This window comes from Muntiacus reevesi, chromosome 2, assembly GCF_963930625.1.
Source record: "Muntiacus reevesi chromosome 2, mMunRee1.1, whole genome shotgun sequence".
Lineage (NCBI taxonomy): Eukaryota > Metazoa > Chordata > Mammalia > Artiodactyla > Cervidae > Muntiacus > Muntiacus reevesi.
Window position 1 is genome coordinate 41,371,893 of NC_089250.1, and position 10,478 is coordinate 41,382,370.

Genomic DNA, 10,478 nt, shown 5'->3' on the forward strand with positions numbered 1-10,478 from the left:
AGGACAGTCTCCTGTAGGGGGCCACTCAGACCCCAGAATCTGGGCCTTTGAAGGAGAAACCCCAAGCATCTGTTCTGAAAATCCCTGCTCATTTTTCTCTAGACGTCTCTTCCACGCGTTTCCAGGGCAGAAAATTGCAGAGGTTTTGCTAGTTGCTCTCACTTCTTCCTCCTTCCTCTACAAATAATCGTTGTTTGGAAATTCTTACAAAGGAAGCGGTTGAGTTTGCAGCTGAGAGATGTGGAGGTGAACAGCAAGAAACCACCAGCCCGCCCCAGAGAGGCGGTTCATGGGGCGGGGCTCCCCCACCACCTCGGGGAGGCACCCCTGCCCAGCAGTCTGAGCACAGCCATGCACCCTGCCGGGGCGCTGCTGACCGTCTGTGGCCTGGTCCTGGGTGTCTTGGGGAAGTCTTCACCAGGTAAGAGGGGATCTCCCCACTGCCCTGGTGCTATGAGCTTGCTGCTCACACGTCACCAAGGCACGTTCCAGGGGACCTCATAGAGGCTGCCTTTGTGGGGAACAGGTTTTAGGGATACTGGGGGCTCTGGGGGCCAATGAACCGCCTTCTGTTCCCCGCCATTCCTGGTGTCTGTGGGTGCCCAGAGGAGGCCCTCCCCCAGGGCCCCTTCGTGGGGACAGCTCGCAGGGTCAGGCCATTTCTGAGAGCGCATCCTTCCGGCCTCCACTGCGGCCCTGTGACTTGTCTAGGGGAACATTTATCCTTCCGGGCAGGCCACCACTAGGGGAAGGCGAGGGGAGCCGCCAGGAAATGAGACCCAGAGAGGGTAGGTGACTCGCCCAGTCACACAGCCCCTGAGCACCTGGCCCCACGTGCACAAGGAAGCTGTTGGCCGGAGCTGAAATGACCAGCGGCAGTGCAGGGCGTGGGGGCAGTGCCCAGGCAGCAACTGTTCTCTGCCTTCCTCTGTCTTCAAAGGAGGCTGAAGACTGGCCACAGGTGACCAGGTGGAGGTGCCCGGGCAGGTGACAAGGAGACAGCCCGAGTTTCTCAGTCCCTGGAGGGGTCACAGTCTTGGGAGTGGGCGACACTGCCTGGGGCTCTGGCCCATCTCGGGGATCACAGGGACCAGACACCCGGCCTCGGTCCCCTCCCCTGGGTCGCGGTCTTAGCTCACACTGTGAACCCCACAGGGCCTCTCCTCTGGGCCATCTGTCTGCCTGGGACCCCCGAGTGCCCATCCGAAGGAAAAGCCTGAGTGAGGGGCCCACGTCTCCACCACACTGGGATGGGCATTCCTGCCCTCCCTGGCCCTAAGCTGCTCCTGCTGCCTCCCTTCCTCCCCTAAAAAGGGGATGGTGAGGGGAATCCTGGCCCAGAGGCACTGGGCGTGGGCCTCTTCCCTGGGTGGGACTGCCTGTCCTCTGCTGGGGTTTGGCCCTGAACCCAGCCATCTCCAACCCCACGGGAGAGACGTGCTGTGCCTGCCCCTGCTGTGCCCCCTCTGGCTGGCCGGGCCCTCCCCTGTCAGCTCTGCTCACAGCCCCGCAGCCCAGATGAAGGAGGGCCCAGGGTCCAACTCTCATGCAGAGGCCTTGGGAGCTCAAGCCTGTCTGAGCCTCAGTCTCACTGTCCATGAAATGGGCAAATTACCAGACCGCCGGAGGCCCAGGAGGAGCCTGGCTGCTGTGGCCCAAGGAAGGCAGTCCCCCTGGGTCTGGGGTGCTGGGCAGTCACCCGCCCAAACCCCAGGTCCTGAGTCTCTGCTGGCAGCAGCCCCCACGCCACACAGACCCTCTCTGCTGTGATGGAGCCCAGGCCCAGCGAAGGCCTCTGGCCCTGTCTATAGAGTGAGGGGCTTAGACATCCCTGGCTGGTGGTCCGGCTCAGCCCTGGCCCCAAGTCTGCCCTCACCACAGCCCTCCTCCAAGAACAGATTCCAGTGGTGGGACAGGGGTCCCCACTGTCAAGCCCTGGGCTCCTGACTTCTCCCCATCCCTGGCGCTGAACTGCGCTGACCTGAGCCCTTCAGAACCTAGAAAACCGCTGCACTGATTTCCTTAGCTGCTCTGCCTTCTGTTGAGAATGGAAAGGCCTCTCTCTCAAGCTGGCTCTCACCTCTCCTGGGAAGCCCCCCTAGTCAGGCTCCCAGGGGCCCAGCTTCCCACCACAGGCCACCTGGGCAGGGCCTGGGGTCCAGGACCTGGGCACACCCAGAGACCATTGTCCATCCACAAGGGAGGCCCATGCTGGGCTGCATCCCATGGGGGGGAAGGCCACATCTCGGCATGGGGGCCCCTGACCCGCCCTCTGCATTCTGAGGTTTTTTTTCCACCTGGGACACCCTTTACCCCCAAATATGCATTTTGCATATTTGATATTTGACAGTTGCGACACTATTACACGCCCATTAGCCACAAGACCTTCCTACAGATGGTCTCTTGCACTTTCACCACAACCCTGAGAGGTAGGTGCCGTCAAGAGAGGCTCAGAGAGGTCAAGCAATTTCCCCAAGACCACACAGCCTTTGAGAGACAGAGGTGGGATTCACTCTGGGCGGGTCCCAGCAGGTCAAGGCTGGGACTAACTAGCATCCTGTCTGTGCCGGGGGACACACACGCCCCTAAACGAAGGGCAACTCATCCCTCAGCGCCCCCAGAGCACACCGGTGGGTGTGGCCCCACGGAATTAAGGGCAACCACCGGCTCACTGAGATGTGATGTCACATGAGGGGGCATGGCTCGGGGTGAACCTCCAGGCAGACTATGGACACCAGCATCCTAGTCCCTGGGCACAACCCCTCCCCCCCACCCCGGTGTGAGCCCCAGGCTCTGCCCACGACAAGGGCCCCATGAAGCTGGCAGGGAAGCAACCACCAGGAGGAAACCCCCAGGCACGTGGCGTGGGGGATGGACCTTCTGTAGAGACGTCAGTGTGTTCCACTCCTGGGCACCCTGGTTCTCTTCTCCGGTTACCCCCCTCCCAGGCACACCTAGAAGAACATTCCTGAAACAGGAAGAGGTGGGGAGCCTTGGGCCACTCAGGAGCCCCCTTGCTCTTCCACACCAGGAAACTCCCCTCCCCTCAGGGCCGCTCACCCACCCACAGGGAAGGACCGAGAGGCTGGAGGGACTGACTCCCCAAAGGGCCCGGCCCCCTCCCCAGCTTCAGTGCGTGGACCACGGCCAGTGTCCCAGGCTTCAGTGCCTCCCACATGTCTTCATTTTTTAGAAAAGCTAGTTGAGGGACGTTTGTTTATGCAAAACTTTTGCTACTGATTCATTTTACAGCCGGTCTTTGTCAGGAAGTTGCTGTCCTCTCCCGGGACGCTTTCTGAACATTTGGTGGTGATTCGAGGGCAGACCCTGTCCTCTGTAACCTGCGTGGGAACAGTTAATGGTTGCTGCCACTCCCGGGGCTGCGGACAGCGTCCCCTGAGCTCCGGTCCACCTGGTCAGCAGTGGACCTGCCCTGACCCCTAGACGCCTGTGAAGCGCCCACACACTGCTGGTGGGAGCGGAGTGCCCCAACCCATGAGGGCGAGCGCAGGGCCTGGCCACTGAGAGCACGGGGGGAGGCTGGTTCTGAAGAAGGGGTTGTCCAGCAGGGAGGACAGCAACTGGAGGAGGGGTCACTCGGGATTCTGATGGAAAGTTAACTTATCAGCCAGAAACATCAGAACGGTTCCTTGACGCTTTGCTTCCCACTCTGACCACCAGGAGAGGAGAGAGTCCTCGATTCCCTTGCATCCGGGGCTGAAGGGGCCTGGGGTGACTTCACCGAAGGGAGTGGCCGGGGCCTGGTCCCACTGGGATGGCCTGGTCCGAGCCATCCGGGGGTCAGTGGGAGCAGCCTTGGCGGTGTCAGGGCGGGTGGGCAGGGTCTGCCAGGGGCCGGGCCCACACAGGTTCCTGCCCATGACCTGTCCGGGCCCAGTTCTGTTACCCTGGTCTGAGACGACACCCTGTCTCCACCAGGGGTGTCTGCTCTGGCCGCAGGAAGGCTGGGCCTCTGCCGTCCTCCCTCCAGGCCTTTGCGCTCCTGCCCAGGGGCTTATCCGGGTGTCATGACAACTGTGTCTCCGGGGGCGGCCAGATCCCGACCCAGTGCCCGCCACCTGCCGCCGTCCCCCTAACCTCCCCAAGTCCCTGGCCCCTCCATGTCTTCTTTGCCGAATCTCCTGCTGCCTGAGTTATTTCTTCCAGACCAGCTGAAGAGCTCTTTCTCTCCCAAGAGCCATGAGGGGCCCACCCCTCTCAGGAATCTGCCCACCTCTGTCTCCCATGTGCCCCTCTGGGCCGCAGGCCCCACCGCCCCACCTCATCTGGAGACCTCACTTCCCTCCACGCTGCCCCTGGGTGTGGGAGGCAGAGTGTTTGTTCTTCCTCACAACCTCGACTCCTGGTGGTCCTCTTAGCCCACGTCACCAGGCCACCACCTGCCACCAGCGTGAGTCACAGTCCTGTTCCGGGCCCCACACCCAGGCTCCAGCTCAGGGCTCTCTGCTCTCCTTTCCCACCCTCCACCCCCCACCCCCACGTACCTCCCGGGCCTCTAACTGGTGCCCACCTGACTCCCTCCTGAAGCCCCTTCTGCCAAGTCACTGTCACCATCACTGCCCCCCACCTCTGGACTGTGTGCCCCCCAGCCCCCGGCATCACTCCCAGCACCCCTCCTGAAATACTTCTTGAGAGAAAAAAAGAGCGCGGCTTTAGAACCTGGAGTTAAACCCGCCCTGCACTTCTTGGAGGCCTGTTTTCTCCCTGTAGACGGGGTACAGGTGCAAGGAAGACAGCCCCCGGGACCCCCTCAGTGGGTGTGGGGGGCCGGGCTACCTGGCTGGCATCCTAGCCCCCACCCGGTTGCCTCTCTTCTGGAAGAAGACCCCCCTCCACCTTGGGCTTATTCTGCCCCTAGCTTTTCCCTGTTGATGTCTTGAAGAATTGTTCCGAAAATAGGTTTGACTTTTCAACTTTTTCAAACTAAAAACGAGGTTCTATTGTTTGCTCCGACTACTCTGCTGACAAGGCCTCAGTGAGCTGAAGCCTATGTTTTAGGAAATGTAGTTAAAAATAAACCAAATTCAATGATTCTCATAACCTCTGTAATTTTACCGAAATCACTTAAGAACTGACGTCACACGTTTGGGAGGGACGTTCATCGGAGGTCTGGCCTCGCCCAGTTTCACTTCGTTATTATTAATACAATCACGTTAAGTTCAAGTGAAATGAAATTTAATACATTTTATTTAAAAAACAGGTGACAGTGATTATCTTTGCAACAGAGAGTGAGCTCTAACATTTTTGTTATACTTTTCTATATTTTTCAAGTTTCCTACCAGATAGGTAAGCTAATAATCATAAAAGGCACCATATGTGATTCGTACAAAGGAAAAATCGACAGCCATGGATATAGATCTATAAACACACGGGAGACTGGGCTGTCCAACAGGTGCTCCTTCTGTTTATAGACTATGCTGATGAGCAGAAATCAAGCTGTTCTCCCAACAGAAAACCACACTGGATTTCCCGTCGTCAACAGCAGGCCAGGAGCTCTCCAGCACCAGAGTCGGAGCCACGGGCTCAGGGCCCAGATGGCCAACCAACACAGCTGCCATGTCCAGAGACCTCAGCCACGGCCAGCCTCTGTGGGATATCATGAGGGCCGGGTCACTGCAAAGGAGAGTCTCAGAGACGCTGGGGACAGAGCTTGGTGGGGGACCAGTGACAGCATCCCGTGCAAGGACGTTCTCACCAGGTTGGAGCAGGCCCCCAGCTGAGCGGGCCTCGCAGAGCCGTCCGGAGCTCCAACTCGACCAAGGACCCAGCTGGGCCCACCTGCCAGGAGGGGTCCCGCTCGGGCAGCCAGTGCCAGTCCCCCTGACAAAGAGGCTGTCACAGGCGCCAGCGGGTCACACGGAGGGTCAGGGGCCCTACAGAGACCCTACCCAGACCCAGACGGGGCCCGCGGCTTCTCTGCCCACGGCCAGCGCCCCTTCCATGCTCCACCACTCAGTTGGGCTGATGTGGCCGGCCCGGCCAGCCTGGTTCTCACTCCCGGTGGGGGTCTCCTGTGCCTGCTGCCACGTCAGACACCCAGTTCTAAGGAGGACTTCGTGATGACCTCAGGCGACGGGGGAACCAGCCTCCTCTGGGAGCCTCAATCTAAACCATGGGATCAGTGACACCCCGGCAAGATCACCCTGCAGAGCTGAGCCGGGTGTCCGCCACGTCCCAGCCTCTGCTAGAACCCAAAACAGGCCGGCCCCAGGAAAGGTTCCAGCATCTCTGACTGACCCCAGCCCGGGCTCCTGAGCACACAGACCCACACAGGCCATCCTGCCAGGTTCCCGGACCCCGGCCCAACCAGCCCACTGGGCCTAACCCCCACCTACCCCCAGCTCAAGTTGAAGGTCCTCTCGGCCTGTCAGCCTCATGACTTGGGGTCTCTGTTCCCCAGTCCAGCCCCTGAGGAATGAAGCCCCCATGCGCTGCTGACCTCACAGCATGGTTTTCCTCCCAGGAGTCAAGATTTCTTCACAACTAGGGAGCTGTGTGTCCTCTGATAGTGGGGCCCACACCCAGCACCCCAATTCTGCATTCCCAGCGAGTCCCCCGTGAGGAGGGACCCGGGCAGCACTGACCCCTTCTCTCCACACTCTACACCTGGAAGCTCATCCACACGTCTGTGGCTCCGGCCTGCCCACCTTGTGCTTACCCCAGCCTCACTGAATCCTCAAGGTGCTCCTCAAGGTCATGGCCAAGGGAGGCAGAGTAACCCTCCAGGCAGCACAGGCCAACAGACCCTCCACACCGGCCAGAACGCAGCTGAGCCCTGACTCGGGCTGTGCATGAAACGGGGACCCCACACTCCACGTGACTCAGAGGAAGACCACAGCTGAGCTGGCACCGGGGGATGGGACAGCTCTGGATCACCTCGGGCACAAGATGACTTCAGGAAAATCGGGGGAATTCCTAGTAAAGAGAAGTAATCTACCACCCAAACCCTCTTCCCGTTCTCCCTCCCCCACAATTTTTAATGCACAAGTAGTCTGTGACCACCGCAGCAAAACTGAGAAATGTCGGCTTGAGATCAAGTCAGCCCTGAACTGCCAACTACGAATTCTGCCATCCACCTGCTTCCTGAACTTCCAGAGGAGCAGCACACGGGTGCCCCAGGGACCTGGCAGCCTGGTGGTTACAGTCCAGGGTCCCGGGAGTGATGGACGGCCTCCAGGCACTTCCCCCTCAGCCACTTGCTGGAGACAAGAGGAGGGGTCGCAGCCAGAGGGCAGCCTCGGAGGCCAGGGGCGACTTCTCTGCACACCAGGGCTCATTCTAACAGAGGCTCTGGGGGGGCTGTCCAGGTTCCTGTGACTGTCAGAGACGACCTGGCTTCTGAAAGGGGCCAGGCGGGCAGGGACAGAACCTCTTCTTATCTATCTCTCTGCCCCCTACCACACTGGCCCTCAGCTGGAGACGGGGCAGCCACGAGGACGCACAGGAGATGCACCGGGAGGTGCGGGGTAGACGGGCCAGGAGGGTATATGGCCAGGGGAGGCAGGGACAAGCAAGGTGGTCGGATGGGAGGGGTGGACGGGCGGGGGCCACACCGGGAGCAGAGGTGGGAGGCATGATCCCTGGGCCAAGCCCCCACCCCTCAGCAAAGTTCTCATCTGGTTCTGTTTCTCGTCCAGATTTTTGCTCCCAGATTCTTAAATCAGATGTGAAACCAGGATTTCCCAAGACCATCAAGACCAACGACCCGGAGGTCCTCAGGGCAGCCCGGCACAGCGCTGAGAGCTTCAACAACTGCAGCAACGACGCCTTCTTGTTCCGGGAGTCCCGCGTCAGCAGAGCCCTTGTCCAGGTGAGGTCTGGGCTTGCGACAGCGCAGGGCAGCCAGGTCTGACCAGATCTGACCTCCCAGAACCAGCCTGGGGCCACCTGCGTCAGGCTCCAAGGCCAGCACCATCTCTCAGCGGATCAGGCTTCCCCAGAGTGGACAGTGCAGCCCCTGGGGCGGGGGCACAAGCTGCACTGCTACCCACCTTCAGAGCTGCCTGCAGGCGGCTACACCGTAGCCCCAAAGCACTTCTGGCCACGCTGCCCCCACCATGCCCTGTCCCCACACACATCACATCCTGGGAGGTCCCCATGCTCCTCAGTGACCTCGTATGGGAGGCCTGATGCTCCCCACACAGAGACCCCATGGGGCAGCCAGACCTGGCTCATCCTGGGTCCTGAGAACACAGGTCGAGGGTACAGGACACAGTCACTCACCTCTAAAAGCAGGGGCCCAAGGCAGCCAGTCACAAGCTTCGCATCCGCTGACCCGAGGACCCATGCTGCCCCACACCACCCGGCATGCTGACACACACTCATGGTCACCCCATTGGCACAGGATTGGCAGGTGACTGTGTTATTTCTATTCTGTTTGGCGATTGCAAACTCTTGAGAGCGGTGCTGTCTGGATCACAGAGGACAGTCTGCGTGGATGAAAGCTGCGCCTGGGCCCTAGGGGCCCAGACCAGGGGATTTGGGGTCTTCCCTCCCCACTGCCTGTAGGAACCCGGGCCCAAGCCTGGAGGGAGGGAGGTGGCCCCCAGTTCACCCCCCCTCTCACCATGTCCTGGACCCAGTGTCTCGGGCCCACCCTCTGTCCCCACAGATAGTGAAAGGCCTGAAGTTCATGCTGGACATGGATATCAGCAGAACTACCTGCAAGAAAACCGGGCACGCAAACCTGGATGACTGCGGCTTCCAGACCAACCGCACCCTGCAGTGGGTAAGAGGGGTCTCGCCTCCCTGCCCCTCACACCCCCCAACCACCTCCACAGCCTTGAGGTCACCCTCAGCACTTCTCTCCCATGAGGCTCCAGATCCCGCCCTGACACTGGAAGGTGGGAGGCAGCCCCCCCGGGACGTCCCATACGCCCAGCCCTCCTTGCTCCCAGAGGCACGTGTCCAGGAGCACACACTGAAGGCATGGAGGTGCAGGGAGAGCAGAAACACCTTTGACATAATTCAGAAATTACATATACACACTCGGGGAAAGCAGAGGCAGCAGAACTTAGCGTTAGTGTTAGTCGCTCAGTCATGTCTGACTCTGTGACCCCACGGACTGCAGCCTGCCAGGCTCCTCTGTCCATGGGGTTGTCCAGACAAGGGTACTAGAGTGTGTTGCCAGTGGCAAAACTTGGTAATCTGTAAATAGAGGTGTGGAGGATGTACTGTTTTTTTCTTTTTGGCTGTGCTTGGTCTTCGTTGCTGAAGTGGACTACTTTCTAGTCGTGGTGCAGGGCCTTCTCACTGCGGAGGCTTCTCTCGTTGCGAAGCGCAAGCTCAGTAGTTGTGGTTCACAGGCTTGGTTGCCCCACAGCACATGGGAACTTCACCTAAGAGGGATCAAACTCGTGCCCCCACTGGACTCTTAACCACTGGACTGCCAGGGAAGCCCAAGTGTGAATTCTGGTTGCCCCACAGCACATGGGAACTTCACCTAAGAGGGATCAAACTCGTGCCCCCACTGGACTCTTAACCACTGGACTGCCAGGGAAGCCCAAGTGTGAATTCTTGAATTACTCTTGCAACTTTCCTGTAGATTTGAAGTTTTTCTAAATAAAGTCAGGGCAGGAAGAGAACTCTTCAGTAAAGAAAACACACATGCCTATGTGTGGGTGTGCACACAGACGTGCACACATGTGAACACATCCACATAAGCACACATGTGAGTACATAACCCCCCCAAAGGCACTGGCACTGGGAACCTGCTTCTGCAGTGGGTGGGGGTGCCTTGGTGGGGTGGGCAGACTCCAGGAAGGGAACCCTCAGGCCACCCCTCCTTTCAGACCCTCAGCTGCTACTCTGAAGTCTGGGTCATCCCCTGGCTGCAGACCACTGAGGTGTCCATGCTCCACTGTCACTGACTGCCGCCTTCCAGCTCCGTCCCTGTTGTTACCCGTCCTCGAGAACGGCACCTGCAGGAACACAATGGTGGCGCCAGGAGCCCACGGACAGCTACGTCGTCGCTGGGGCGGGAAGCCGGTCTGCACAGATGGGGCGAGTCTTCTGGTGCGAGTTACACGGGTTCTCGACCCCAAGGGCCCTCCCACCCAAATGCCCCAAGGTCCCAGGCCCTCGAGGAAAGCCCAGAGGGCTGTCCTTCAGGCTGAATAATCAACCCAGCAGCGGGCAGGGATCTGACCAGCTCAGTCACGACCTCCGAGGTGAACACTTAGGAATAAACCTGAATAAAGAACTGACCCCCTTGAAGCTCTGCCTGGTGCTTGACCCACTGAGGGGAGAACTGGAAAGGCAGCTCAGTGACAGGAGGGCCTGCCGTACGGTGGGGCACAGTGGGAACCCCGGGTCTAGCGCCAGGGCCAAATGCCTTGGGACACCCCCATGGGGGCACCACGACTGACGCAGCACACAGGCTCTGAACTCCCCTGCCCTCACGCACCAACATGCGCTGGAACACAAGGCCAGGCTTCTCCTGACAACCACGGGGCCAC

At 59.7% G+C, this 10,478-nt stretch overlaps 1 protein-coding gene across 1 annotated transcript; it reads left to right on the plus strand.

Annotated features, from left to right (window-relative positions):
• The first annotated feature begins 351 nt into the window (after nt 1-351).
• CST7 (cystatin F) lies at nt 352-10,338 on the plus strand. The gene is made up of 4 exons (XM_065921354.1): nt 352-421; nt 7,659-7,831; nt 8,633-8,749; nt 9,813-10,338. Exons 1-4 carry the CDS (start codon nt 352-354, stop codon nt 9,888-9,890), a joined length of 438 nt encoding a protein of 145 aa, XP_065777426.1. The 3' UTR covers nt 9,891-10,338.
• The last annotated feature ends 140 nt before the right edge of the window (nt 10,339-10,478 follow it).

Coding starts and splice junctions, on each gene's coding strand:
- CST7 (XM_065921354.1), top strand. CDS start 352: ATGCACCCTGCCGGGGCGCTGCTGACCGTCTGTGGCCTGGTCCTGGGT. Junction 422..7,658: donor CTTGGGGAAGTCTTCACCAG/GTAAGAGGGGAT, acceptor TTTCTCGTCCAG/ATTTTTGCTCCCAGATTCTT. Junction 8,750..9,812: donor CCAACCGCACCCTGCAGTGG/GTAAGAGGGGTC, acceptor CCCTCCTTTCAG/ACCCTCAGCTGCTACTCTGA.